Below are 27,938 nucleotides of genomic sequence, written 5' to 3' on the forward strand. Positions count from 1 at the left end.
ACATTCTACAGGTGGGCGAGTACCAATTGGGACATTCTGTGACTACAAGTAGACATCTGTTGAGTCCAGTCAGCGTTGGGGTTGGACATGGGCTACGTGTGCTCGTACTAGGGATGGGTGACTTGCTACTTATTTACACCTATATTCGCAGCGTATATTAGGTAATTAGAAAATTTGATTGAGCTGTGTCCAGGGAAACTAAATGAGAGCGGCGAAGGCAGCAACGACGGCGACACCGGCAGCCAGCTGGGTGTTGAAAGAAGAGCCAGTGTTGGCCTGGTCAATACCGTTTCCATTGGGGATAGAGGGGCCCATGGTGGAGTTGGAAGGAGAGGACTTGGAAGGAGAGGAGTCGTCGGAGATGGACGAGGAGTCGTCGACGATGGAAGAGGAGTCGTCGACAACGGTGGAGTCGTCGGAGTCGTCGACGACCTGCTTGTCGGTGGTGTCGTTGACGATATCATCGTTGGAGTCGTCCTCAACGTTGGAGTCGTCCTCGACATTGGAGTCATCCTCGACGTTGGAATCGTCCTCGACGTTGGAATCGTCCTCGACATTGGAATCGTCCTGAGAATCACCGGTCGCCTCGGGCTTGGCATCGCCAGTGGCAGTGGGAGCGGCATCATCCTCGGCGGCAAAGTTGGGGGCGTTTCCGGCAAGACCAAGGTCCTGGGCAAGAGCCTGAACTCGCATGGTGGCTCGGCTCCACTGCTCGGGGATCTTGGGAGTCAGCTGGGGCAGGTTGGGGGTGACGATTGCCATAACTCGACCCAGGTTGTTCTCGACGTTGGCCATGGCCTTGGGAACATCGTAGTGGGGCAGGGCAGAGTGCAGACCGTTGGAGACCTTGGCGTAGTCGGGAGAGCCCTCAAAGGCAGCCAGGGACTGGCCGGCGGCAGACAGAAGCTCGGGCAGGTTGTCGTCGTTCAGGCCGGCCATGGCAACGGGCATGGCCTTGGAGAAGAGACCGATCATGTCGGGGTTCTTGGTGACAACCTCCAGAACGGCCTGGAGCTCGGAGGTGGCCTGCTCGGGAGACACGGAGTCGTCCGTCTTGGCGGCAGCAATGCCGTCGACAATCTGGTTAGCCAGAGAGGCCACAATGGGGTTCTGGGCGGCAACAAGAGAGGCCAGAATGGCAAAAGTGGCGGAGGTGGAGAGAGAAACCATTGTTAATGTGTTAGAAACGGCAGTGTTTGAAGTCCATGGAGCCCGCCACCAAGCTATATATACCAGGGATTGGGTACAGTATCACTACTCCTCCGGGTGGCAGGGGTCAGGGGTGCCTGGCTTCAGGCAACTGCTGTAGTTTCGGGGCCATACTGTTCTCACTGGTCTAGTTACGGTTGCCATAGAACTGAATCGGCAACAAAGTCCCTCGTAATATGGCATAATCACATGACCTATCTAGGGTAGAAAAGCGGCATATCGTATCGTATGGTACAACTGAGTACTGAGTACATTTTTCTTGCACCGCACCTACTACTGCTCATCATCTCAGTACAGTAGTCTATGACGTTCTTGCGTTCCATTAGCATATAAAAAATAAAAAAGGTTTGTTACAAGTATCGTATAGTGCATACTACATAGTGTGCACTGTACGTATGGAAGGGGTTGAAGGAAGGCTGAACAGGGTGTTTCTAGGGTTTCTATTAATAGCCATGCATTAAATGGCCCAATTTGCCGGGTTATTTGCTCCTTTCCACCTCTTCTTTCCTGTTCAGCTGCTATGAAACACCCCATATGCTCCCCTTGCTATACATGTCTTGCGGGTCTAAATTTGGGTGCATATGTTGAAAGTCGAAAGGGTCGAGAGAGAAAGAGTAGCTGGAGTGGGACCGAAATTGGACTAGAAACTCGTTTCGTTGTTGCAGAGTACGTGTACTTGTACTTGTACACTACTTTTTTTTTACTCGTACTGTACATAAACCGACAGTCTAGCACACATCCCTCTTGCATTATCTCCAGGTAACTCCGACCATCCCAATTCGTCCAAGCCCTGCAGGGTCTTGCTCCGTGACAAGAAGGTGTAACGGTCGAATGAGTGGCGGAAGGGTGTCGTATTAGGTGTGAGACTAGGCGGACGGAAGGGTGTTATTAGTGGGTGTTATTAGTGGGTGTTATTAGTGGGTGTTATTAGTGGGTGTTATTAGTGGGTGTTATTAGTGGTTGTTATTGAGTGACTGGAGCGTGTTGGTCTCTATGAACAAGACTTGAAGCCCAGGATGGTGAACGCCGCGAGTCGATCGACGGATGACCAGGAGCAATTTACATACATACAAACCCATTGATTCTGTTTCGAAGCCTTGAGCCAGTAATCTGTTGGCCATCAGCACTCCCGTGCTGTACTATAGTGGTCGCTCAAACCACCCCGGCCAAACGGACCCTCAGGTAGTCGATGAGGTCCGTGACAAGTCCTCCCGGCCAAGCTGGTTTAAGGCTCGAGAAATGTTGGAGCTGTTTATGTCCCTCTTCGCCGTCTCCATAATAAAAGTTCGAGATACAGACTGTCAGACAGTTAGACAGTCAGGCAGTCAGATTGTCAGATTGTCAGATTGTCAGACTGTCAGACTGTCAGATTGTCAGACTGCCAGATTGTCAGAGATTATCTTTCTGACAGACTCTTTCCCGCAGACTCCCCGACAGACTCCGACAGACTCCGAAAGAAACCGACAGACTCTTCCCGAGGTCACGGACAGTCGTAGATGTAGGTTTATATTCTGTCTGACTTTTCATCACAACTGTTTATGAGTGAAGTGAGTAATCATCCATCCACGTACATTCGTCTACTGTACGTACATTGGTCTACTCGCTCTTCTGATGGCGTTCGGAGAAACGGAGACTCGTGACTGCTGCTGTACGCGCTCCAGTCTGACACAATTACACCGATAATCGCTCAGGTCGTTGTCACTCGCCGAGCTCTTGTTTCCGTGTTCTGCCGGGTAACCGTCGGAAACCGAGCCGACGGTGTTGTGACATAAAACTAGGTTCGTCCGTCGGGCGGACCTGAGGAAACAGGAACACACGCGGCAAGGACGAGTCTCAAGCGGTGAAGAAATGTGCGACCAGCAAAGATGGGGCAAAACGAGGCGAAAACGAGGTGAAAACGAGCGAAAACGAGGCAACAAGTGAGATGAAGAAGAGGCAAAAAGAGGCAAAAAAAGACAACAAGAATGATGAACAAGAGCCAACAAGAATGATGAAAAAAAGGCAACAAGAATGATGAAAAAAAGGCAACAAGAATGATGAACAAGAGCCAAAAAGAATGATAAAGAGGCAAAAACAGACAAGAGAAGAGGGACTTGATCAACGAACGAGGTGAATTTGATTGAAAAGCAACGTACACTCACGTACGACACTCACGTACGGCTTGTGCCGGTTGTTTTCTCACAAGACACCCACTCGCACTACTGTAGCTACAATCTGCACCAACAAGCAATATCCATTCGCTTATGCGTGATTGGTGCAGATAGGCCGTTTCGCCGACCTGGGGTAGGATACTAGTCTAGAGATAACCAAATATGAAGATGAAAAACCACCAACACAGATTACGAGCGTTTTTACCGTGAAACAGACATGTCGTGGACTTATGGCTTCGCTTGGGACACCCTCAGACGGCTGTTTCTCCGCCGCCCATCTCCCATCTCGTCCTGTTTCAAGGTTGCAAGCGTGCATTATCAGCTGAAATGAAGCGGCCAAACTCTAAGCTCAGGACGCAGGTTGATCCGCGGCAGAGACCGGGCCAATCTTGTAGGCCCGATAAACACCCCACGCGATTAGAGCCAGGCAGCTAAGATATAAAGGTGAGCCATCCCGCAACTAGACCCCTCCTCCAAACGACACCAGTCACGACACTGACACCAAGCGCAGTCGCAACACTTACACAAACGACGACATGACAGCAGACACTCTCACGGCAATTCCTCTGCCCGACGCTCCTCTGGGAGCCACCATCCAGCTGCCCACCGGCATCACCGATCCGGCGGATCTGAACGACGCCGACTTCCAGAAGCTCAAGGAGGCGCTCATGACATACTCCGTGGTGGTGATCCCCGACCAGGCCAAGCTCAAGCCATCGTCGCAGTACGCCATCACCAAGCGAATGGATCCTTCCTGCGGAGAGGGAGCATACGGCCACTCCAAGGAGTTCCGACACAAGCAGTCCGTGCTGGCCAAGGACGGTCATTCAGTGCCCCACCAGCCCCAGGTCCAGATTCTCGGCCAGGGAACCCACTACAACCACGAGGGCGTCGACCAGCTGACCCTCACCCACCCCATCCACGACACCTTCCACAAGAACGTGCTCACCGACGAAGAAAAGGCCCAGGGATACACCCGGTTCTACCGATGGCACATTGACTCGGCACTGTACGGACTTTCCCCCCCTGTCTGCACCACTCTGCTCGGAATCGACGTGCCCCCTTCCTCCAAGCACCAGAAGGTCAAGTACACCGACACCGGCGACGAGCTCGAGCTGACCCAGGCCGCCACCTGCTTTGTGTCTGGCGCCAATGCATTCAAGCTGCTGTCGCCAGAGGACCAGAAGCTGGCTTTGGAATCTACCGTCGTCTACGCTCCCCACCCTTACATCTTCATCTCGCCTGCCAAGGCTACTGATGATGGTCTGACTATGGTCAGCGAGGGCAAGGAGATGGATCTCGAAAAGCTGCCCGAATGGGAGGAAAGCAAGGTCAAGCGACTGCCCATGGTCTGGACCAACCCCGTCACCGGCGAGCATCATCTGCAGGCCCACGGCTGTTGTGTCCACAAGATTGAGCGAAAGAACGGCGAGGTTTTGCAGCTCGAGGACGCTCGAAAGGAGTTGTATCGAATCATGCGACCCAACATTGATCCCAAGTACGTCTATGCCCACTCGTGGAAGGCCGGCGATCTGGTGCTGTTCCACAACCAGGGTGTTTGGCACTCCGTCACCGGTCAGTTTGCTCCTGACGAGAAGCGACTCATGCACCAGTGCAACATTGCTTCTGGAGTTGATCCCGTGTGCAACGCCTAATTTATGAGATTGATTTATGTATTCATGTAATAATTTATTCGTGTTAAGATGATAATGGGTACAGGCAAAAGTACATACTGTACTCGCGTAGAAAATCTGTTCCACATAACCCGTTTTTTATGGGTCTTTCTTCGACCATCTATAGTACTTGGGACGGACAGAAGTCTTCGTCCAGCTTATCGTGTTGACGGGGTCTCATGTCCACTTGGTGTTGGTGTTGGTGTTGGTGTTGGTGTTGATTTGGTCAGAAAGTTTCACTACAACACTCAGCGACCCGTGTTTGTAGAAACCACCAACGGCACGTACAAGTACGATATGATTAAATAATGCATTCTATGTTAATGTTGCGGTAGCTGCTACCATGGGACAATTAGGACTGTTCAGTGGACGCAGACGCAGACGCAGACGCCGACGCCGGAGCAGAAGCATCTGTTGTCGATGCAGACGCCGAAGCAGAAGCCTCTGCGGATGCAGGCTCAGTAGAAGCGGAATTGGACATGTCTGGAGGCTGAGGAGTTTCCGAGTCCAGCTTCTGCTTCTTTGCGTCGCCCTCTCCCTGCTCCTTAAGCTTGCGTTTCAGCAATCTCGCCTTGGTTTTCTCCACGTCACACGACCGCAGCTTCTTTCCAATCTCCTGCACATACTCCTTGGTCGGCTTGTCCACCTTTTGCAGCATGTCAACGCACTCCTGAACCAGCTTTGTGGTCAGGTTGAACTGCGCTGGGTCGCTCATCTTCACTCGCAAATACTGCTCGGTTATCTGGCTATTTGTGCACATCATGGCCGCGAGCGAGATTTGCGGAGGGGTAAAGAGGAAATTTGCGTCGGTTAGAAAGCTCAGAGACACGTACTTTCTGGCTCCATCGTACAGAGACCCGACTGTCGAGGCAGGAACGTGGGGCAGCGACGTCTGGATGTCGAGATAGAAGCCATGCAAGGGAGTGTATGCGCTCTGGGCGCTCAAAGAAAACAGCATCGACTGCATCACCACAAACTCGAGTTGCAAAACGTCCTTGGCCACCGCTCCAGTGTATTTGCAGAACTGGTTGATGGAAAAGAAGTGATTCTCGGCTTTGGTGGCCAAAAAGAAACACGTATGCAAGACCTTGACGGGGTCACTGTACACCATGACGGAGTTGATGAGGAAAAACTTTTTGAAGAAGAGTACAGCTGTTGCCTTCACTTTAGAAGGTAGATTGAGAACTTGGGCAATTCCCTCGCTCTGAGAACACATGTAATTGACCATGGTAAGTTCCTCGTCAACAGAGAGGATTTTGGCCATGGCGGGATCGAGATCCGCCGCTAGAAACGACTGTTTGACAAACTCGCGGCCGTTGGTGTTGGTTTGAAGCCGTCTAGCTGCCAGTTGCGTCGGCGTAAACGACCATTTTTTGAACTGCGACGATTGCCGGTAAATATCGTCGTCCGTGACCGTTTTTGTGGCCTTGGATGATGCTGTAGTGCTTGTCATTGAATGAGTATTGTAGTGTATTGATGCTGCTTAGTTCTGTTTCGAATCTTGATTCAGAATTATGTAAGCTGCGATGGGAAGGCTTGACCGGGGTTAGGGTTGGTTTCATTCTAAAAATTAAAAAAATAATTTTAGACGGTGAGACTTTAAACACGTGATCTGTATACAGCTCAAGTAGTACATACGGGTAGTAGCGCTAGTTGCAGCTGTACACCTTTGAAGAAAAACGGCGGGATTGTTGATAAGCTTAGTAAGCAAAACGAGCCGAGTCCGTTGGGTCCTCCGGTCGCTTATTAATCCAAGGGAGTGGAGTGTGCACAGCCCTGGGCAGGTTAGGGCTACATGCATGAGTTGCGTGGCTTTAACGATTATGTACTCGCACTGTACTAAAGAGGTTGGGGGCAGAGATGAGGTGTCACGTGTGTGGGGGTGTAGTTGTGGTTTGTTTTGTGTAACTTGAGACCGGTCGCCAAAAAGTATTTAATCTCTCTGTTTCCCGCGGTTTTCTGCTACCCTTATCGCTTGATGGCTTGTGCTCTGGTGCATCACTTTGTTGAGCCAATTCACTCACGCTGTATAGCTACTCCCACACACCTCCCACCACATAAGCTCACAACCATTGCTGTGCGCATCTGACAAGTCATCAACATAGCTCTGGCCCAGCATCGCGACATCGACAATGCCGTCTCTGTTCCACGGCGTGTACCAAGCGCTCTACGACTATGAGGCTCGTACGGAGGACGAATTGACCTTTTCCGAGAACTCGCTTCTCTACCTTTTGGAAAAGTCGTCGACCGACGAGTGGTTAAAGGCCAAAAAAGCTGGACCTGCGGGCACCAACGAAATCGGACTGGTTCCCTTGACTTACATTGAGCCGGCGCCGGCCAAACGACAAGCCTATGCTCTTTACGACTACGACAAACAGACAGAGGAGGAGCTGACCTTCAAGGAGGGAGACGCACTGACAGTCTACGATGACAGTGACAGTGAATGGTTGCTGGTGTGCCGCGGAGGAGACGAGTACGGATTTGTGCCTGCAAACTACACCGGCGACGCTCCGCCATCCGCGGCCCCTGCCCCCGTGGCTGCTATTCCCACGCCTGTTGCCGCCATTCCCACCCCCGCTGGCCAACCGACGACGCCCATCACCAAAGACTCACCACTACCTCCTCTTCCAAAGGATGCCTTCCCCCCGCCCCCACAAGCGTACCGACCGCCTGCCTCGACCACCCATGCGTCCACCGAGCCCGTCTACGCCAACGGACGGGACGAAGAGTCTCCCCCTCCCATGCCTGCCCGACCAGGCGGAAGCGGAAATGGAAGTGGACGGCCCTCTTCGGGAGCAGGCGACAGCCGAAGCCGAGGCTCGTCCGTGTCTCGATCTCGAAACGCTTCCTCTGCAAATGACAAGCCTTCCTCGTCTTCTGCCAACTTCTTCACATGGCCTGTCCAGGAGGTGGACGGACGGAAAAAACGAAAAGCGACTCTGGCGATTGGCAACGGCATGATCATGTTCTCCCCGGAGCGATCGTCCGGACAGCCCCAACAATGGCCAGTCAAGGATCTCGTTAACTACAACAGCGAGAAGAAACATGTGTTTCTAGACTTTAAGCACCCCACCGTCTCGTTTGATCTGCACCTGGGAAGCAAAGATACCGCTGACGAGGTGATCTACGCCCTTGGCGAACTCGCAGGAGCCTACAACTCTTCGGGACTCACCGAGGTAATGATGGCAGCCAACTCGGCCGGCCAGAAGCTCGGAAAGGTGCTGTACAAGTTTGACGCTCAGGGTCGAGACGAGGTGTCTGTGGAGGAGGGCGAGAATGTGTTCATTATAGATGACACAAAGAGCCGGGACTGGTGGATGGTGAAAAACTCGTCTGGAGTCGCTGGTGTCGTCCCCAGTAGCTACATTGAGATTGCGCCCAGCGAAAAGACCCTCAAAAAGGTAGTTGACCAGCAGAGGAAGGCCAGCGGCTCGTCGCGTGATAAATCACGTGACCGATCCCGTGACGACCGGTCTCGAGATCGAGCGGACAAGCGATCGTCTCGATCTTCCAGAGACGCTCCCAAGTCCAAGCCTGATCCTAGAAAGGTGCGAACTTGGACCGATCGGTCCGGTGCATTCAAGGTAGACGCCGCTCTGCTTGGATGTGTGGACGGCAAGATCCATCTGCACAAGGTCAACGGTGTCAAAATTGCCGTGGCCTGTTCCAAAATGGCCATTGAGGACTTGGAGTATGTGGAGGACGTGACGGGCGTTGATCTGGAGGAGGACAAGCCCCTTTCTCGAGATCGGGGCGGATCTTCGCGAGACCGACGACGGTCCACCTCTCGGTCCGACCGGCGAAAGTCGTCATCGGGAGCAGCGTCTTCTGCAAACGCTCCCAAGCCAACTCCCGAGTCGGACTACGACTGGTTCGGATTCTTTTTGGATTGTGGAGTCGACGTGCATGCCTGTCAGCGATATGCCACCTCGTTCACACGAGATCAGATGGACGAGTCGATTCTGCCTGAAGTGACTCCCTCCACTCTGCGATCTCTGGGTCTCAAGGAAGGTGATATTCTGCGAGTCACCAAAAAGCTTGACGAAAAGTACGGTCGAAGCGGCACTGGTACTTCTGCCAGCACTCCTGTGGGCGGCAACCCCTCCGGTGGCCTGTTCTCAGACACCACTGGTGCTCTGAAGAACAACACCAGCAAGACTCTTACCAAGGCAGACGATACCGATCCCTGGTCGTCTCTGGATAAGCAGCAGGCTCCTCCCCAGCAACAGGCGCCCCCAGTTCAGCAGCAGCCCCCCGTTCAGCAGCAGCCTATCCAGGCTCAGCCCACAGCTCCTATTCAGCAGCAGCCCATTCAAGCTCAGCCTACTGCTCCCATCCAGCCTGTTCGAACCGGCTCCATCAACGATCTGATGAACATCAAGCCTCTGCAGCCCACCCCGACATCTTCCAACCTGCAGACACAAGCTACTGGTGGTATCATGCAGCCCATCCAGCAGCAGTACACCCAGCAGCCAATGTCCCAGTCCACGAGTGCTCTCCCTCAGCAGAGCATGAACACCGGCATTCTTCCCCAGACCACTGGGCCACTACAACAGTCTCTTACCGGATCTGCTCCCGTGCAGAATCCTTTCCTAACTGGTGGTCCCAACACTCTTCTCAGTCAGCAGACTGGTGGGCTGGTTGGTGTCCCCACCGGCGGTCTTGTTGGTGTCCCCACAGGTGGACTTCAGGGCGTTCCTACCGGTTACACTGCTCAGAATGTTCTTGGCATGAACCAGCCTGCAAACACGGGCGGGTACTCCATGAATGCCATCACCAACGCTCTTGCCGGTGCTTCCCTCAACAAGCAGCAGCAGCAGCAGCAGCCCATGGTCCAGCAACTTACCGGAGGCAGCATGTTTGGCCAACAGCCCATGCAGCAGCAGCTGACGGGCTCCAGCATTTTCCAGCAGCAGCCCATGCAACAGCAGTTCACCCAGCAACAACCAATGCAACAGCAGTTCACTCAACAGCAGCCAATGTCGCAGCAGCTCACTGGTGGCAGCATTTTCAATTCTCAGCCGCAGCAGCCTTTTCAGCAGCAGCCTATGCAACCTCAGCAGACTTCCTTCCAGCAGCAGCAGCCCTTTTCCACTGGAGCTTCTGCTTCGCCGTTTGGAAGCCAGCCTACTACTCCTTTCGGACAGCCCCAGCAGTCTGCCGGTTTGAGCTACTTTAACAACATCCAGCCTCTGCAGCAGCAGCAGGCGTTTGGTCAACAGATGCAGCCGCAGCAGACCTTCCAGCCGCAGCAGCCTTTCCAGCAGCCTTTCCAGCAGCCTTTCCAGCAACAGCAGCAGCAGCCTTTCCAGCAGCAGCAACAACAGCCTTTCCAGCAGCAGCAGCAGCAGCCCTGCAGCAGCAGCAGCCGTTTGGTGGCCTGCAGTCGCAGCCTACCGGCTTTGGTTTTGGAAACAGCTCGTCACCCTTTGGAGGCATGCAGTCTCAACAGACCGGAGCACCTTCCACTTCTTTTGGTCAGCAGCCGCTACAGCCCACCGCCACGGGTCGTCAGCGAGCCAACCTGGCCTCTGCCACTCCTAACAATCCCTTTGGTTTTTGAGAGGCTATGTATGAATAATGTTATGATAATGTAATTGGCGACTTGTATGTGAATGGACGAGCTAATTGAAAATGTGTAACAGGTATTTTGATAACCAGAATGTATAATCTCATGTGACTTACAGTTGCTGCCATCAAGATTAAATAGATTAATAAATGATTTGTAACAGCAACAACAATAATGGGCATTTTTACTCCTCTAATCTCCAAACCGAGGTGTAGTTGCAGCAGTCAAAATTACGGTTTGGAAACAACATTAAGGTTTTATTGTCTAACAGAAACTGCATTTTGAAACTTTGGGGTCACGTGACCCGTGAGTCATGTTGAAACCTCCATTGCGATGTAGCCAACCCATCACGGAGCGGCATGGCGCAGCGGAAGCGCGCAGGGCTCATAACCCTGATGTCCCTGGATCGAAACCAGGTGCCGCTATGTTTTTTTTGCTTATGGGGGGAATCTTGTGGTTAGCGTGCTGGGTGTGGCAGTACGTCAAGTACATCCAGTAATGTCAGTGTGATTCACGAGTAGCCATTGCTGTGTTATAAATCGACTTTCGGAAAACCTGTGTAGACCAAAGATAGGCGGAGAGGTGTACTAGGGATGATTGGAGTCCAACTTCAGGATGTATTATACCTTGCAACCGTGGCTCAATAAACAGTAGCTGATGAGTATACATGTTGGCGAACGTCGGAGAACTCGCCTTGGCCAGAGGACCTGGGCCCTGTAAGATTTCTACTTGTAGTGCAAGGCTGTCAGTTGACCCAATTATCCTCAAAGGTAGTCTGCAATTCGTCATCTCAGACTGTCAAAGGTCAACAGGTTACGATTCCTGCGAGTATTGGTTCGTCCATCGGTCAATAGTAGTCACTTTGACAGTATGTTTTGTACTGTAACTGATGGTCGAGTTGTAAGCGCCAACCTCAGACTCTTTAGTTGAGGGCTACAAGTAGTTGGAGAGAAAGTTGTTCTGCGAAAGTTGAAAGAGCTCATGTAAAGAAGTGCTTGATAAAATGTACACTTGGGCCTTTCGAGTAACGTGACGGCCGAAACGGTACACTTTCTGTTTCACTATTCAGAGTTATTTTCGGTTTTGAAGTTGTTTGATGCATTGAAGTTATGCATTGTTAACTTGTTTTTAGTTAGATATTAGTTAGATATTAGTGATGTATTAGGAAAACATAAGTAGCCTCAACAGCATTTCAAACAAGTATTATGTGCATGGATGTACTGTACAGACAGTATGTACACTGTAGTAAGCCTTCAGCCTACAGGGACAGTGGTAAATGTGATGGATAACTGACAGAAATTGGCCATTCATTTCGTCTTCCACCCACTATCGGAACTCCATCTTCTCTACAGTCGCGATTTCAGTCTCAGCAATACATCACCACATGCGTCAAAATAAACTCTTGCAGAGACAAAATCACAACATCTGGTATCCTCACCATCACATCCAACAATGTCGGATTTCACACAAAAGGTGGAGAAGAAGTTTGGTGAGCTCGTGATCGAGCACTACTTCAAGAGCGAGCCGTTTGTGTACTCGTCTCCGCTCTTCAACACGATTGGCGACACGCGAAAGCTGTTTCCGGACCGAAAAAACATGTTTGATCGACTCTACGAAGACAACATCAACCGGGAATCGCTAGCCGAGACGCAAAAGCTGTTTCCTCCTTCGAATTACAACGACCTCGTCAAACTTGTGCGGCGGATCGAGACCGACAAGACCACAGAAACGCTCCAGGATGACCTGCAACAAAACTGTCTAATCTACTATCTGCTTCTGGACGCCAACCAGGAGGCAGCTGACGCCTACGCGACCGAGATTCTGCTGCCTGTGGCTTACAAGCATTTCATGAACGGCTGCTACGCCCTGGATCGAGCCGACATGAACACAGCTGTGGAGGAAATCACCTATCCAGGAACAGCTTCCACTTACCCTGACGCGGTTGTGCGGGCTCTCAACGCTCAGGCCGTTGCCCAGAAGAAGCGCCGCGAGGGCGACCAGCTCATTGTGCGGTACTTTGACGAGACCACACCGAAATGTGACCAGCGAGAGTCCGTGACCATCTACATCGCCTGCCTGGCGCGTCTGGACCCCATGATGGCTCTTACATACATCCGATCTCTCACGGCCAGCGCGCAAATGGGCGCCTTTGAGTGTCTCGTCAAAGCATGCATTGAAGAACGGTACCTGGGGGGCGTGTGGCGTCTGAGTAATCTTCCCTTTACTGACCGCGAGGGAGATTTGCTGCAACAGGCTCTGGACGCTGTCAGCACTGACGAGGATCTCAACAACGACATTCTGGTTACCCGGGCTCTGCATCTGGGCCAGGTTCGAAAAGCAAAGAGTCTCATTAACCTGGCCGTGGCGAAACGAGGAGGAGAGGAAAAGTGGGGCGAGTACGAGGCCACGTTGGCGCTGTACTAGACGCAGCATCAGCGGTCTAGATGTACAATAAATTATTCAGTTGTGTGGATAGTAGCTCTGGTATTTGATGCCAGTATCGTAGGTTCAACAAAACACGTGGTAGAGGTGATGGGCGAGCAGCGTCAGTACAATACGACGATACGACGATCTGAAGATATGACGATATGACGAAGTGACTGTCACATAGTCACTGGCGAGATTCTGTCGAGACCAAGTGTCTTTGTCTGCTTCTGACTCTGCTGTAATTTTCAGAATGCATTGTTGCATGATGCGATCCAACGAACAATGAAATCCGACACTGTCTTCTTCTTCATCACCAGTGGTACAAACACCTACCACGACACAGACACGAAGCAATAATGGACTGTCTTAATGATACACCGACACTGTTACAAGTCTCAGCCCTTCGATCCCAACACTTGCCATGACACTCTCGGAGTTAAGCCAACTTTATGGCTGAGCAGCCGTCCTTCACAGCTAGGTCAAACTGACATTACAAGTAGTCAATTGACCCACTACAAGTACGCACCGTTTGGTCACCATCGGGGCTGATTCATTGGCTACAATGCGCACTATCGCTGTGGTACCTAGACTGCCTGCTACAATCTCCTCCTCCTACAGGAATGTGTCTCAGGAGTGTCCGGAGGTTTGGCTGGCACTCAAACTCCTCGCTCAACTGGGAAGCCGTCAGACTCATCGCGCTCCACTAACGTCAATCGATCCATACTATATACATACATCTCCGTTTACTCGACGGAAGCATCGAGCTTGGCTCCCAGAGAGGCGAGCAGAGACTCGGGGGTTCGGGCAGAGATCATCTGCAGGACGAGCTCCAGAATGGGCTGCTTGACGGACTGCTCGTAGATTCCCAGAAGGTCGGTGGGCACGGGGTAGACGGACAGAGCCTTGTAGTAGGCAATGGCGGCGTTCTCGATGTCGTTGGCCTGGGCAAACTCGTCGGCCTGGGTCACCTGGGCCAGGAAAAACTCCTCCTTCTCCTTCATGCCGGAGGGGATCTGCTGGGATGCCAACGAGGCGTCGAGCTTCTTGATGATCTGCTGCTTGATTTCGTTCTTCTTGGCGGTGGCATGGGCAGCTTCAGCCTTCTCCAGATCTCGGTTGCTCTTCTTGAGCTTTCGTCGGAAGTCGGCGTTGTGTCGTCGCTGGTAGTCAAAGTAGACAACGTACGACAGGGCGCCCACGGCCAGGGCGGAGGTCACAACGGTGGCGGTGGAAGGCATTTTGGGGGGTGATGGAGGATGTAAGGTTGTTCAAGATGATGTTGCTTCCTTTCCTGCGCTGTATTTTCGAGGAAGTGAAAATTCAAACCGAACCGGGTCTAAATAACGTTAGGGTTGTCCCACTCGCAGAAGCGTGTAGAAGGGTGGAGGCAGAGCGGTGGACAGAAAAGGCCCAGATAGAGGAGCATCCTGGCGCATTTCGGCGGTGGCTTCTCTGGTCGATTTCCCCCCGATTTTTGTCATTTTTTTCCCCAATTTTCCACTTTTCTCCTGCGCGGTTTATTGCCTGAGCCAAAAAGGCGGTGTATTTCCGGCAATACCGAACCTTACGAGTTGGGAAGAGTAGCGAACTAAGTAAAGAGATTAAAGTTATTGGGATTTTGTTAAGAGGAAGAGACTGGAGGAGTGAGAGGCGGTGCAGATTCACAACAGCGTAAACAGGCAGCCATTGCAGTTGAAAAGCGATTTTTTTTTTATTTTCCGCCACAGCCATACAAAAAGGCGAGTTCAATGCTTGTTCAATACCGATGGCGCACGTAGCTCACTTGGTCGTCAGTAGTCTGATGATGCCCCAGAAGCTGTACATACAAGCTGTACATACAGTGTGACAGATTGTTGCAGTGTAGCCGTGTTGAGACGTGATCAACGCGAGATCAAATACTCATAGGGTTATGGCTCTGTGTGAGCTACAGTAAGCACCGTCCAGGTTCGTTATTCAATAAGATAGCGTCGGGTAATTGGTACGGTGTGTACTTGTAGCTGGTAAATGTACTGTATCTTCTTGTTGCTGTACCTTCTTGTTGCTGTATCTTCTTGTTGCTGTTCTTTCTTGTCGCTGTTCTTTTTTGTCGCTGTTCTTTTTTGTCTCCGTTCTTCCACATCGCCGTATCTTTCTATCCGTATCATCCATATCGCCTATCACCCCCTTCCCTATCCTCTCAAAGATTCAAACCTGTTCTCCCAATTTACAATCTATCACGCTCTGCTTTCCTGCTCACGCTTTCCCTATCCTCGGCGTTCCGAGTCTCAACCAGCTGCAGTCCCTCTTTTGTTGCAAGTCTCAGTTGCCTGGCATTTTTTTGCTGGGGTTCTTTTCATACACGGCCTTGATGTAGTCCATCAGCATTGCGGCCTTTTTGAGCGAGTACTGGCGAGCGGTCTTTACCCCAGGTAGAGGAGAATTTCGGTGATACCAGGATCTGTATTCCTCGGCAGTTCGGTAGTTGAGAAACATGTCAGAAAACGACTTCCAGATTCCAATTTGGAAACGGTAGCGTTCAGGACAAAGATTGGCGTCGCTCACAATCACCTCCCTCTCCTCCGCGGTGTAGGGCATCTCTGGGGTGTTGATTGGCTTTTCAACGGGCCGTGTGTTGAAGTAGGTATTGCTGATGGAGGTTCGTGGACTCTAGCTTGATTTTCCGTGACTCTAGCTTGATTTTCGATGACTCGTAGGCTCCCTTGATCTTCGACGTATAGTGGCCTCGCTTCTTTGCTGGAATTCAACCAGCCTGGAATATTCGGTTGAATAGAAGCTGGGGATTGGGGCGGTGGTATCAATATTGGGGCGGGATGGGGACACGTGCGACGAATCCGGGAACATTTCCACTCGAGTCTTTGTTAACTCGTCGCACTGTTTGTCGGACAGCAGGAGATCCTCTCCCAGAGGCTCAGGCAACTCTTCTTCCCCATCAGCGAGTGAGTCGGGCTCACCAGGCGGACAGACGAAAAAACTGGGGCGGATTGATTCTATCGGCAAATGATTCTATCGACAAAGGACTGAGGCTGGTCAATTCGATCAGCAAATGACATGGCCTTGGCTGACGATTCCATGACCCTTCCAAACCTGACAGCCAACGGAATGTGTTTCTGGACTTTCGCCATGAGCCGGATCCCGCCCTTGTAAGTTGCTCTGTTGCTCTGTGGTGTGGCTATCAAAGTTGTGGTAAGATAGTGCATGAGCCTGCGTTCGGAGATATCGGAGATATATATCGGGATGAGGACGTCAATGGTTCATGACCTGAAGGAAAGGACGGGACTCTGTGAGTTTGAACAAGTCTTTGGGAATGTTCAGTTGAGAGCCTGGATGGGGACATTGAAACTGTCACGAGTGGCACTGTCACGAGTGAAAGGGACTAGTGAGGGTGTAGATCTACCTGTGCGGGAATGACAAGACATTCAATGGGTTTCCAGAATGAGTTCCCGTTGACAAGAATGGGTATACGCGACAGAAAAAGCTTTGGTACAAGCATTTGTAGTCTATCAATCATCTAACTCGCAACATTAATCTTCCATTGAACTTGCTCTAGACCCTTTTTGCCTCGTCCAACTATTCCCGCACAACCCTGAAGCGTAGAACAACTGTCCCGGAGAGCAAGCAACGTCCAATGGTTCCTTACACATGGAGCACAGTACTTACAGTACCTAAGCCCAAACCGGATACTCAATTGAATGTCTAAGACCACAAAGGACTGTCTCACTCATGAAATAACGTCAGCCACACGGCTTCCCCGGATTCTTCCAGCAGTATGTACAGTAAGTCAGTATGCACAGTAGGAAGCAGGCAACTTTGCGAGGAGTGACCCTACAAGAATGAAAATTGCTGCATTTCAATTGGCATGACTGTTAGTACTTGTACAAGTACAAGACTTGGTTATAAACAACTTCCTTCCCTGGATGGGGCCAAGTTATCTCTTTCCATGACATCTTCTTTAGGAGCTAGAACAGTTTGCTACGAACCTGCTACGAACCTGCTACGAACCTGCTACGAACCTGCTGCGAACCTGCTACGAACCTGCTACGAACCTGCTACTAAAACCGTCAAAAAAAGTTCTTTAAGAACCAGTTTTTTTATTAAACATTTGTCAACACCTGAAAAGTTCTATAAACGCCACTTTTGTCTTTTCCATGGCGTTTTTCGGCCTCCAGCTCACCACCCGTCCATTACGTCATAAGCGTAACCGCAGCAACGTGTGTCAACATTGAAAATATTTGAAGAGGCCCAAACACTCCGACACTCCACCAACAGAGGCGGAAAAACTTGCTACAGAAACAGCAGAAAAGCCGAAACTTCAAAATCGAACGTTGACACTGTTAATAACCACCACAAGCAACTACTTTAGTATCTGCTCTCCCCACTTCACCACTAACCCTGGCTACCATTCAAGTACAATATACCCCACAATTTCTTTGAACAATTGCCCCTGAAGTTTAGGTTCAGTGGATTAACGGCTAGAAGAAGGGTCACGTGAGCCTCGGACGTGCTAGAGACTACTTTGGAGACGCTAAGAGGCACCGGAAACGGCCTCTTCATCTCTTGTTAGTCCGTCTTTGCACCTTGGACAGCCGGTTGCACTCGTTCTCTGACACTCGGTTTTTAGGTTCCACAACATGCACGAAACGCCCTCCTTGTATCTGCATCTTCAACTACAGTGCATACAAGTACAGTTGCGATATCAGACCGACATCCGAGCTCTCCAGCCATGGCCGAAACGACCCCGCTACTAGGTCGCGACGATCTCGGTGACGCGACGGCGTCTCAGCCGCTCGACCTTGTGCCCATCTACTCGTTGGTGTTGTGGGTTCACGACATTATCACCGACCGGGTCGAAACGTCTCTCAAGTATGAGCAGATTAAAACACCCCAAATTTACGCCTATCTGATCAAGCCGATTGTGGAGGAGTGTATGGTGACGGTTGGTCCCTGCGAGGAGGAAAACCGAGCCGAAACGCACCTAGACTCGTGCGATCACGACGAAACCATCTCGGTTGGTATCATCTACTCCCTGCTCGCAAACCAAGTCCAGTTCCTGAGAGAGAGTGACACAGATGGAGGAGTCCACGGAGGCGTACTGGAGACACGCGCCATTGTGTGTGAGATTGTGGCTCTCAAACTGCTGCGTGAACTGCACGAAGACGATCTCATCCAGGCTCTCACTTACGACTTCTACCCACTGGCCACAGGCAAGCCATTCAACGTGATTCCGCGGTACCAGCGCATTAGTGCCCTCGAAATGGCCATCAAGGCAGGCGCAAAACACTTTCTGGCCCACAGAATCGTGGTTGCGGTCGTCCAGGAGATCTGGGACGGATCTATCATGTTTCAAAGCAGCATGGACAAGCTGCACAGAAGGAAAAAGCCTGACAATGTGTTCACCCAAGAGCTGGTTGGATACGGACGAAGGGGTCCAGGCGTCAAATACTGTTATGAGGACGCGTCGCTGTTCAAACTGTCACGACTCAGAGTACCCAGATACAGACACAGTATTGGCATAGTCACTTTTGCGGTGCTCATCGTCCTGTATCTAGGAGTACTATATCAGCAACACAAGCAACTGGGCACTCTAGAAGTAGTCTTTTGGTTGTGGTCATTGGGGTTTGTGCTGGAGGAAATCATCAACTTCACAGATGCGGGATACACCCTCTACGTTATTTCGATCTGGAACATCATCGACCTCATCATTCTGGTGTTTCTCGTATCGTACTTTGTGGTGCGAGTCTATGCGCTCGCTGTGGCGTCTCCAGACGCATTTTATTACTGGAATGCCCGAGCCTTTGACCTACTTGCCACCGTCGCCATCTTCCTCTTCCCTCGCATGTTTTCTGTTCTCGACAACTATCAGTACTTTTCGCTCATGCTGATTGCCGTCAGAAAGATGACCATTGATCTCGTGGTCTCGTCTGTAATGATCATCCTCTTTTCGGCAGGGTTTTGGGTCGCCTTCACCATGGCGTTTGCACGAGACGTGTTTTCAGCCAAGAAGATTGCATACGACCTGATGAAGATTCTGTTTGGCTTCACACCCACCGTATGGGATTCCTGGAAGTACTACTCGGTCCTGGGCCGTGTCAATCTCATGTTCTTCCTATTCGTGACACATTTCGTGATAATCACTATCCTGGTGGCTGTTCTGTCCAACACCTTTGCAGCCGTATCTACCAATGCTTACGAAGAGGTCAAGTTTTTGTTTGCGGTTAACACCATCACTATGATCAAGTCTGAATCGTCGTCTTTGTTCTCCTACGCTCCCCCTCTCAACCTGCTGGAGTGGGTGGTCAGACCACTGTACTACGTTCTGCCTCTGCGCCAGTTTCTTGTGCTGAACCGGACCATCATCAAAATCACGCATGCGCCGATCCTGTGGACCATCTTCTTCTACGAGTGCTTGCATCTGCGCCTCTCAGGGGAGAAGGCTCTCAGAAGACGGCAGAATGAGATTATCAAGCACGAGATCATCAAGGGGCAGAACTTTAGAAAGAAGGGCGCCTTGAACTCGTCCACGGCGCCATCCACCAACGCCAGCTCTACTGCTAATCTCAACACACAGCCCAGCCATGATCTGAGAGCTGTGGTTCCCAACCCAAATAAGATCAGACCAAAGCGGTCATTATTCAACAAGATGGCCCACAAGCTGCGCAAGCCGTCCAAGCCGGAAATCAAGGTGTCCAACGACGATCTGCTGGACGAAGTGTTCAAGCGGCCATATAAGGGCACTGTCCGCATCAAAAACAACACAGGAACGGTCCAGATGGAAACCCTGTTTGATGGACAGGATGACGAGGAGGAAGAGAACGCCGTGGATGGAGAAATTCCGTTGGAGAGAACCACTTCTCGTGTCACTTATGAGTCTGGAAGACGGACTCACAGTATGACTTCCAGCTCCAGATGGATCCCTACTCGCATTACTGGAAATAGAAACACTTCGGGAAGCACGTCTGGAAGCACGATTTTGCCCCGAAACAGACTGGCCTCTGCCAATTCGTCTCTCATGCAACAAAATCTCGCCATCAGTCCCTCCAGAACAGTCAACACGGCTCTCTATCATTACGACAGCGACATCCGGTCCCAGGCACTCAAGTACCAGAAACGACAGCAGCTATTGGACAAGCTGAAGCGCAAGACCTCGATTGACGACGTGTCTCTTGGCAGTTTGGATGATGACGAGGAGGAAGAGCATGCTGACGACGATGATGACGAGAACGACGATATCTTGTCGGACGCCCAGCCGGACGGAGAGCTTTTGGACATGACCGCCATGTTGGTGGGCCGAATGGATGATCTCCAGGAGAGCATTCAGAAGATTGAGCTGTTGCTTGGTCATTTCATGGAGAGGTGAGATAGTACTAAAGAGGAGAAGCGGTCAAGAGAAAATGACGCCAGAGAGAAGTGGAGATGAAAACGAAAACGAAAACAACAGTTTACAACATTGGGTAATATAGGTAATGGTAATGATTTAGTATAATGGGTTTGAAGGAGAGGTTTAGAAAACTCATCAAGAGAATAACGGCTAGTCTGGATGTGAAGGGACTTTACATACTACTTGTAGAACCAATATCAGCTTATAATGGTGGATTTTTCCAGTCTGTTTACTCGTTACAGGCACTGTAGTTGTTGTAGTTGATGGGATAGTGATTCACAAAGGTAGTTGTCATTTACATAAGAGTTAACAAATATCTATTCAACTATTCAAGTAAAGTTTAAGACGTAGTTAATATATTCTTAACTTTAGAAGAGATCAAAGTGAAAATATAAGTACCTTTACTGCTGTGGAATCAGTATAATAAGCACACAGTGAAGCCTGAAACTTGATTTTCAACACACTGTGGCCTTCATTTATCCATCTATACTCCATTTACTGCGTTTAAGATCATATTTATATGTCATATACTCACCCATCACAGCTACCCTGTAAGGTCTTCTACAACATAAGTACCCCCCCCCCACCAATCCCACTTCACCCACTCCTCTGCAATCGTGTCCAGTCGACCCACGACTCACTCAAACCAGTCTCGGGAGAAAAGACGCAACGAAGAGACGTTTGAAACAGACTATGGTACCATCTCCGGCTCTGGTCTCCGAGAATGACTCTGATACGACCGACTTCCAGGCCAAAATTGCACGCCTTGACAACCCTGACCAAGTGGAGAGGCGGAAGGAGGAGGAATGGTCCGAGAAGCAGCGGATATGACTCGAGACTGGGTGGTATAGTTGTCGATCTTGGGCTCGGACATCTCGGTGAGCCGTCTAGACCTGGAGAAAGCGTTGAATCGTCCTTAACAGACTTGGGAGTCGCATCATCTAATCGCCGTCGTCTCCACCAATGATAATGGGGGGCTTCTTGAAGGGAGTAGGTGCAGAAGAAGACTTGGAGGGCTTCTGGAAGGCATTTATTTCTGTCATTGAGAGACATAGGCTCGCCGTCCTCGTCCCCGTTCTGGTGGCTCTCATGAGGTCCGTCTTGATGGGGTTGTTTTCAGAGAACTCCTTGTGTCCGTTGCCCTGACTCGAATGGCTGCAATGTCAATCTTACCTAGGGACTTGTAGGAGTCACCGACATTGCCTCGATCTGAGTTTGCGTCTCGTCCCTCGAGTGTGAAGGTCAAGCATCCCGGCTTCTTTCGGATCTCGGCCAGGTCACCCTTGACGAGCTTGTAGGACGACTCGACAGGTGTGGCGGAATGTCGAGGATGATTTTTTTCTTAGGTCTCTGTGATTGGTGGGACGAGTACGGGACCAGTTGCCTTGATAGTACTCCTCTATGCATGCCCAGAGCGGGAATCAGTTGCCACACCGTTGCCCCACCAGTGTGGATGCGGGGTAATTGTAGTGCATGAATGAGGCTGTCTCGAGATTTCACCAGGGAGAGCAGCGTATAGCCTGCCTCGTCTTACACAATCGCAGCATCTCTGAAACAAGCCCCATTCATTCTGCCATTTATCTTGCAGTTCTCGGAACTTGATTTGAGGATGATGCATGAACCTCACCAACTGACTGCCTCATTGGTTTCAGGTGGGTTTGGTTGCAGGTATTAGGAGATGTATATATAGAGAGAGAGCTGTTCAATGTTTCTTGATTCTCTCACTGCTACCACCTAACTACGATCCAACTAAAACCCAACTAAAACCTCAACTACCACTTCCACACAATCAATGGTCACCAACAACCGGGATATCGACAACATGAGTTTTTCTCAGCTGAATCACTTGGTTCGTGCAATGAGAAAGCGCGAAAACCAGCTTTCCCGAGTGACCTCGCAGTTTTTCGACTCTGTCAACAAGCATCTGGAGAAGATGCTCCGTGACACGAACTCTCCTACTTCCAGACAAGAGTGTTCCGAGGCGGCTCGGACTTTGAAGCGGAATTTCGCCCTGATGCTTGTCCTGTGGAAAGAAGACCGAACCAATCTGGTTCAACTGCTGACAGAATGTGTTTCTACGCTCGCAAAAACGATGCAGCGACTGGCTCAACTCCCCAATGATTCCGGAAAGGTGCTTAGTCGAAACGCCAAATCCATCATCACAAGAGCCGAAAAGACATTAAATTCGATCACTGAACGTTTCGAAAATATGGAGAAAACGACACTATCGACACTATTGCGCAAGTTCGTTGTACGCCAGAACCCGGAGTTGAAAAAGTGGTTTCGCCAGGAACACCTCAGCCGTCGCCGCAATACCCGACCTATCGTGGCTTTGGCCCAAGAGAGATTTTGGCCAAAGGAGTCATTCTATACGCCTCCCGAGCTCATGGTACTGTTTTACATCAATGCAGATATCCTGGCATGTGTAAAGTCCAGTCGCATCAACTCTGACTGGCTCCGTTGCTTTCAGGACCCGCACATGGAAAAACACTGGGAGGCGAAGATGCGGGCTCAGAATCCAACTTTTCGGCTAGGGGATGCGGATACCCAGACTTGGGCTGACTGTATCTTGGCTTATGCAGGCCGACTCGAAACCTGGCAAGCTGTTGATTATGTGAGTGGCAACACTACAAACAAGACCCCTGCTGAGGGAGACTCCCACAATCTCCAATCAGACGTCTTTCAACTGGAACCTCGACATTTTGTACCTCTCAAGGACTCATGGGAGTACTTTTGCTACCATCAAGATGTTCCGATGTTCCATAGTGGCGGTCCGCTCACGCCTTCTGAGCTTCTCCAAGTCTTGTATCTGGACAACGGTGCTGCATTCATTAAATATGGGGGCATTGAATTCACGCTTCCTCCCAGCATTCTTCCGGATGAAATGCTTGGCTATGTCGAAGATCATAATTATTCGCTACTTTCTGTCAAGCTGACTGATCGCACAATCCAAGTTCGGTTGAAGAACGGACAAGTTGTCTTATTTTCCCGCGACGACCCCCATTCCCAGAAATTCTTCTTGGGAGCAGTTGGAGAAGACTACTTTGAAGTCGGAGATGCTCTTTTTGCGAGGGCAAAACAAGGCACGGGTTGGACTTACTCCATTTTTGAAATCGGCAATCAGGAGACTGTCAGGGTGTTCGCCGGAAGCTCGAAGTTCTCAACTCCTGTGACTTGTGGAAATGGCATCATTTGGTGGAGGATCGATCGACATCTCGTCCCTGCGTTTTATGACCAGAGTGGTTCGGGAACAGTGTATGTACCACCAAGCACTATCAAACTGGAACAACAACCGGAGCCAGTGAGTGCCGATCCCCAACATTCTACAAAGCAAGTGGGCAGCCAACTGGCTGGGTCGTCGTGGGAATGGGTGTCCCTCGCCGTAAACCACAACGCTACCCGCTTGGGATTGGTCATGTCTGCTGCTGCAGGATTTATGGCAATAGTACGTTGACTATCGTGAAGAACAATTATGTAAACATCAATACTGAATCCCGTATCCTTTAGATTCATTCTATGGCGTTCCTGCTCTCCTTCATCCTGGATCTTGAGTTATAAGATGCAATATATCATAACAGAAGGTACTTATCTCGTATAGGTCTGGTAGCAGTGTTGACTCTCTCAACCTCTTACAGTCTACCACAGCAGACGACCACTCCTAAACAATCATTACGAGAAGATTAACAACCCTAGCCACTCCAATATTCCCCTCAAAGACAGATGGACCTTGGGCGAGGCTCTGTTTTGCACAAGAAGAGCTCCATCAACTATTTCGACAATGGCAACGCATTATTGATGACAAAGAATGGACCAAGAACCACATTTTGGAGTCATTTAGTCCAAACAGATGACCTCTGACTACTACTACTACAGCAGCAGCTAACTAGCAAGTCCTCAAGTGACTCGGAGGACATCAAGTGAGTCAGGAGGGTATTGGTGTCCTATACCTTTCGCCAAGTTCGCACTTTTCTCATCCTGTGGATGCAGCTCTTTCTCCGAGCCTGAGAAGGTCAGTCAACCTGCTGGAGTGGACTCTTCCGCATGTGGAAGACGAGATCTGGCCACATCGGTTCCTCAAGGTCATCCATCAAGCTAGGACCGACCGGGATTTCCAGCAAAATGACTCCACATACTCAAGAACATGGACAGATTGTAGAAAGTATTGGCATCTGGAATATGACGGATCTGAAACGCACTGTCTATACTCATCGGCACGACGGGACCTAGCTGCGTGAAAACATCTTCAGACCCTCGTGTGCCAGTTCAACAAGTCCTCTAACCCGACCATGAGTACTTAAACGCCAGTTCCACAATAAATCACCCGCTGGAGAAGATTGACTGTGATATTTCCCTGATGTTTGCCAAAATTGTAGTTATTCGAAACACTTTCCAACCGAAACGTCCGGGGAAAACGCTTGGAAAGGGTGGTTGGGTCGCTCGAGTATACATCCATGGCGAGTACCTCTTCCAGTTTGACCATACCAGTTACAGTATGACTGCTTCGCATCGTACTCGACTATTCTAATACTTCCGTCTATCTTACTGGCCTCCCAGCCCAGCAACCATGGTAAGAGACCAGGCGAGAGAAGTGCCTGGATCCAGCCATCGAGACTGGAAACCCCGGGTGAAAAACTGATACGCAGCATTGGGGTCGAAGATACTTCGATCTAGCTGAAGAGTACCTTTCCACCCACTATCGACCCAGTTGATGAACCCTGCAACCCGCTGATCCCATGTCTCTCTGACAAACGCAGGGTCTCGAATGTATGCAGAAATGGGAGTAGTGGGGAGAGCATGGATACCAATAATGTACTCGGGGTTCATACCAAAGTACGTTGCATGGTCAGCCTTGTTCTCAAACGAAATACCAGGGACCTTGTTCTTGATGAATTTCATGGGCTGATTCCGGTTGTTGTCCTTCATGTACCAGTAGGTGTTCATGGCACGCTTCATTATAGCCAGCTGAAGGTTGGCACGGGCCTCCATTGCCTGGTTACCACTGGAATTACCCCAGAGCTTGATGGCATACACCGAGTGGTAGTCCTCAGAAGAAGACTCTTCATCCTTACCATCAGCACTAAGATACAGGCCTTTTGCCCACGAATGACCGGACCACCAGTCGAAAGAACGATGGATAGGAAAGCTCTTATCCTGAGAACTGGGGTTAGCGTAGTCTCTGACCAGATTATCGACCCACTGTCGATTCTGACTGAGCCATTTCCCGTCCCCCAGCTCTTTATCTATCTTTGCGATAATAGCAGCGGCATGGACAAAATAACCATAGTGGAAATGGTGGTCATTGTAGTAAGAGTTGCCGAAATCAGCGGTGGAGTCCGTACCAAGACCCGCAGTAGAGACTATGCCCTTCCAGACGGTGTCGTAGGCAAGAGGATTCTGCTGTCTGTTATTGGCAAACACAGAAAATGCATTCTTCAATCGGCCAAGAAGATCGCGCGCACGTGCCTTGTCTCCAACAACATCGTTCAGAACCACCAGAAGCTGGGCAAATTTGTCTAGACCCTTGCCGGAGAAGTACATGGAATCGAGATTGGTCTGAGAGTTGATATCCTGTAGCATCTCTTGGTTGGCAGCATTGGCGATAATGCCGCGAACATTGGCATCATCGAGGCGAGACTTGTAGTTTGGTAGAATCGCCTTTGGGAGATATCCCACATCTCGAGGCAGCGAGGGCTCGACCATGGTGAATTTGTCCGTGATGAACCCACGCATCTGGCCCTTGGCAGGGGAGTCGAGGGTCGCCATGGTCCAAGTGGATAGCATACTGTCTGTCATGCTCTGGACTTGGTGTTCGAGTGCGAACATCAAAGGTTTGCCCCGTCTGCTCGAGCCGGCATGCTTGAAGTTGATGCTGTAAGATCCACGAAGACCGTCCTGATCAATGTTACCAGAGACAGAAGCCCCCACAGCATAACTTCCAGCCGCAGAATCCAAGGCATACTCAGAAGAAGAATCAGGCAGAGCAGCAACCTGAACCACAAAGTTGCCTCGATTGGTGCTGACGAGACGGTTGCCGCTGCTGAGAGTAAAGTGGATCGACTCACCCGGAGGGACAGTAACGTACATGAGCCACGTAATTCCGTTGTTGAGAATGAGTCTATACTTGAGGAGATCGGGGCGAAGAGAGGTTTCTTGCTGGACACGAGCGAAACCAACCTGAGAAGCAATGACAGGAGTCACTCCGTAGTACTTGGCAGTGACCATACCCATACCTCTGACTAGGGGAGTCCACATCTTGAGAGAACCACTTTCATCGAGAGTATTGGCGTTGACACTCATGTGGTCCAGGGAGTCCATTCTCATCGAGATGGTGGAGGAGAACTCGCGTGCGCTGAAGACTATAGACATGATACCGGAGGGGTTGAAGTAGAATTGAGTCGGAGTTCGATTCGGGTCTGGTCCATACACAAGTTGACTGCACCGAGTGTGGGATACTGCTAGTCCCGAAAAGCCATCCTCCTTTGACCACCACACGCTGTAGGGATAGACGTATGCTGGAAGAGTTCGGGTGCCCAGCAGCATGTTGGTGTAGAAGTTGTTTGTGGGAACGGCCCCTAAGGGTGTATGGGGGCTTCCAGTGACAAATGGCGGCAGCTTGACGGGGTGTTCTCGTCGGGGAAACATGCCCAAGGGGTCAGCAGTCGAGATAGGCACGAAAGGGTTTCCGTTGAAACGGGCCCCGAACGCCTGGCGTTTTTCCAGTTCGTGTGTACCCGACTGCCCGTGCGCCAGCGCACTGACCAACCCCAAGAAAGACAAGCCCTGAGAGAATCTCATCTGACCAGCAGAAGGCTTTGTTAGTGATTGTTTTCATGGAGACTTGTGACGAGGTGGTTATAGATCATGGACTTCTTTTTGTTTTCTTTCTTTTTTGCCATTTGGACAACCAATGAGTAAAGTGCTGTATGTACTTACAAAACTTGACCAGCAAGCGTGTTTGTGTTGAGCAGCAAGATCTAGGAGGATGGCACTACCTAGCTGATGAATGTGTTATGCAGAAAGAAGCTGGTGGTTGATACTGCGCTTTTGTGTGTGAGGCGAAAGAGTGTCACGGTCCTGACCACAACTATATATAATCAGGGTGGGTCCTTCATCAGATGTTGTCCTACTCAGCTGACAGACGAAGTACATACTGTAACAATGGAAGAGACTATGTTCGTTTGGCCAATCGGCTCAGAATGTGAAACACAAGAACTGTACAGTATGAGCGCAAAAGCGTCTACTAGAATGCATTGCTTTTCTTCAACTGAAGCCATACTGAGCCATATCAGTCACAAAACCTCCAATTCTTGGTCGCTTGATGGTGTATCAATACTGGGTGGTCGACAGGAAGATTCAGGGTTCGGGAGATTGTCCCAAGCGGTAACAGCGTTGTCTCTAGAGCTATGGATCTGCTTCACCAGCTACGTTGCCTTCATGCCGAGCGGTGTAGTTGGTGAGTGGTGATTGGTCACTGTGACAATCATTGATGGATCAACTGGACGTTATTGGTCACATTGAATTGGCGTTATCTCTAG

At 50.5% G+C, this 27,938-nt stretch overlaps 17 protein-coding genes and 1 non-coding gene across 18 annotated transcripts; 9 read left to right on the forward strand and 9 right to left on the reverse strand.

The window, feature by feature from the left end:
• Positions 1-198: 198 nt before the first annotated feature.
• Positions 199-1,170, reverse strand: YALI1_A06612g (uncharacterized protein; the record flags this gene model as incomplete). Its single annotated transcript, XM_499827.3, has 1 exon — positions 199-1,170. The coding sequence occupies one exon, from the start codon at positions 1,168-1,170 to the stop codon at positions 199-201; it is 972 nt and encodes a 323-aa protein (XP_499827.3).
• An 84-nt stretch (positions 1,171-1,254) lies between these two features.
• YALI1_A06615g (uncharacterized protein) lies at positions 1,255-1,538 on the reverse strand (the record flags this gene model as incomplete). Its single annotated transcript, XM_068281662.1, has 2 exons — positions 1,255-1,403; positions 1,448-1,538. 2 exons carry the CDS (start codon positions 1,536-1,538, stop codon positions 1,255-1,257), a joined length of 240 nt encoding a protein of 79 aa, XP_068137763.1.
• A 910-nt stretch (positions 1,539-2,448) lies between these two features.
• YALI1_A06625g (uncharacterized protein) lies at positions 2,449-2,751 on the forward strand (the record flags this gene model as incomplete). Its single annotated transcript, XM_068281663.1, has 1 exon — positions 2,449-2,751. The coding sequence occupies one exon, from the start codon at positions 2,449-2,451 to the stop codon at positions 2,749-2,751; it is 303 nt and encodes a 100-aa protein (XP_068137764.1).
• A 35-nt stretch (positions 2,752-2,786) lies between these two features.
• Positions 2,787-3,675, reverse strand: YALI1_A06634g (uncharacterized protein; the record flags this gene model as incomplete). The annotated part of the gene is made up of 3 exons (XM_068281664.1): positions 2,787-3,358; positions 3,403-3,505; positions 3,553-3,675. 3 exons carry the CDS (start codon positions 3,673-3,675, stop codon positions 2,787-2,789), a joined length of 798 nt encoding a protein of 265 aa, XP_068137765.1.
• A 220-nt stretch (positions 3,676-3,895) lies between these two features.
• Positions 3,896-5,014, forward strand: YALI1_A06640g (uncharacterized protein; the record flags this gene model as incomplete). The annotated part of the gene is made up of 1 exon (XM_499829.3): positions 3,896-5,014. The coding sequence occupies one exon, from the start codon at positions 3,896-3,898 to the stop codon at positions 5,012-5,014; it is 1,119 nt and encodes a 372-aa protein (XP_499829.1).
• Positions 5,015-5,384: 370 nt separating this feature from the next.
• On the reverse strand, positions 5,385-6,485 carry YALI1_A06666g (uncharacterized protein; the record flags this gene model as incomplete). The annotated part of the gene is made up of 1 exon (XM_499830.3): positions 5,385-6,485. One exon carries the CDS (start codon positions 6,483-6,485, stop codon positions 5,385-5,387), a length of 1,101 nt encoding a protein of 366 aa, XP_499830.3.
• Positions 6,486-7,164: 679 nt separating this feature from the next.
• YALI1_A06672g (uncharacterized protein) lies at positions 7,165-10,629 on the forward strand (the record flags this gene model as incomplete). Its single annotated transcript, XM_499831.3, has 1 exon — positions 7,165-10,629. One exon carries the CDS (start codon positions 7,165-7,167, stop codon positions 10,627-10,629), a length of 3,465 nt encoding a protein of 1,154 aa, XP_499831.3.
• Positions 10,630-10,954: 325 nt separating this feature from the next.
• YALI1_A06710r lies at positions 10,955-11,026 on the forward strand. The gene has a single exon. It is a non-coding gene; the product is annotated as a tRNA-Met (tRNA).
• Positions 11,027-12,053: 1,027 nt separating this feature from the next.
• YALI1_A06721g (uncharacterized protein) lies at positions 12,054-13,025 on the forward strand (the record flags this gene model as incomplete). Its single annotated transcript, XM_499832.3, has 1 exon — positions 12,054-13,025. One exon carries the CDS (start codon positions 12,054-12,056, stop codon positions 13,023-13,025), a length of 972 nt encoding a protein of 323 aa, XP_499832.1.
• Positions 13,026-13,397: 372 nt separating this feature from the next.
• On the forward strand, positions 13,398-13,735 carry YALI1_A06735g (uncharacterized protein; the record flags this gene model as incomplete). The annotated part of the gene is made up of 2 exons (XM_068281665.1): positions 13,398-13,560; positions 13,617-13,735. The coding sequence occupies 2 exons, from the start codon at positions 13,398-13,400 to the stop codon at positions 13,733-13,735; spliced, it is 282 nt and encodes a 93-aa protein (XP_068137766.1).
• A 36-nt stretch (positions 13,736-13,771) lies between these two features.
• On the reverse strand, positions 13,772-14,266 carry YALI1_A06743g (uncharacterized protein; the record flags this gene model as incomplete). The annotated part of the gene is made up of 1 exon (XM_499833.3): positions 13,772-14,266. The coding sequence occupies one exon, from the start codon at positions 14,264-14,266 to the stop codon at positions 13,772-13,774; it is 495 nt and encodes a 164-aa protein (XP_499833.1).
• A 766-nt stretch (positions 14,267-15,032) lies between these two features.
• Positions 15,033-15,683, forward strand: YALI1_A06751g (uncharacterized protein; the record flags this gene model as incomplete). The annotated part of the gene is made up of 2 exons (XM_068281666.1): positions 15,033-15,436; positions 15,482-15,683. 2 exons carry the CDS (start codon positions 15,033-15,035, stop codon positions 15,681-15,683), a joined length of 606 nt encoding a protein of 201 aa, XP_068137767.1.
• A 12-nt stretch (positions 15,684-15,695) lies between these two features.
• On the reverse strand, positions 15,696-16,225 carry YALI1_A06761g (uncharacterized protein; the record flags this gene model as incomplete). The annotated part of the gene is made up of 2 exons (XM_068281667.1): positions 15,696-15,999; positions 16,047-16,225. 2 exons carry the CDS (start codon positions 16,223-16,225, stop codon positions 15,696-15,698), a joined length of 483 nt encoding a protein of 160 aa, XP_068137768.1.
• Positions 16,226-17,748: 1,523 nt separating this feature from the next.
• Positions 17,749-20,382, forward strand: YALI1_A06778g (uncharacterized protein; the record flags this gene model as incomplete). Its single annotated transcript, XM_499834.3, has 1 exon — positions 17,749-20,382. One exon carries the CDS (start codon positions 17,749-17,751, stop codon positions 20,380-20,382), a length of 2,634 nt encoding a protein of 877 aa, XP_499834.3.
• A 618-nt stretch (positions 20,383-21,000) lies between these two features.
• Positions 21,001-21,456, reverse strand: YALI1_A06815g (uncharacterized protein; the record flags this gene model as incomplete). Its single annotated transcript, XM_068281668.1, has 1 exon — positions 21,001-21,456. One exon carries the CDS (start codon positions 21,454-21,456, stop codon positions 21,001-21,003), a length of 456 nt encoding a protein of 151 aa, XP_068137769.1.
• Positions 21,457-21,490: 34 nt separating this feature from the next.
• On the reverse strand, positions 21,491-21,810 carry YALI1_A06818g (uncharacterized protein; the record flags this gene model as incomplete). The annotated part of the gene is made up of 2 exons (XM_068281669.1): positions 21,491-21,706; positions 21,781-21,810. The coding sequence occupies 2 exons, from the start codon at positions 21,808-21,810 to the stop codon at positions 21,491-21,493; spliced, it is 246 nt and encodes an 81-aa protein (XP_068137770.1).
• A 385-nt stretch (positions 21,811-22,195) lies between these two features.
• Positions 22,196-23,857, forward strand: YALI1_A06823g (uncharacterized protein; the record flags this gene model as incomplete). The annotated part of the gene is made up of 1 exon (XM_068281670.1): positions 22,196-23,857. One exon carries the CDS (start codon positions 22,196-22,198, stop codon positions 23,855-23,857), a length of 1,662 nt encoding a protein of 553 aa, XP_068137771.1.
• A 1,085-nt stretch (positions 23,858-24,942) lies between these two features.
• On the reverse strand, positions 24,943-27,887 carry YALI1_A06873g (uncharacterized protein; the record flags this gene model as incomplete). Its single annotated transcript, XM_068281671.1, has 2 exons — positions 24,943-27,213; positions 27,876-27,887. The coding sequence occupies 2 exons, from the start codon at positions 27,885-27,887 to the stop codon at positions 24,943-24,945; spliced, it is 2,283 nt and encodes a 760-aa protein (XP_068137772.1).
• Between the last annotated feature and the right edge of the window lie 51 nt (positions 27,888-27,938).

Source organism: Yarrowia lipolytica, chromosome 1A, assembly GCF_001761485.1.
Source record: "Yarrowia lipolytica chromosome 1A, complete sequence".
NCBI classification, from domain to species: domain Eukaryota; kingdom Fungi; phylum Ascomycota; class Dipodascomycetes; order Dipodascales; genus Yarrowia; species Yarrowia lipolytica.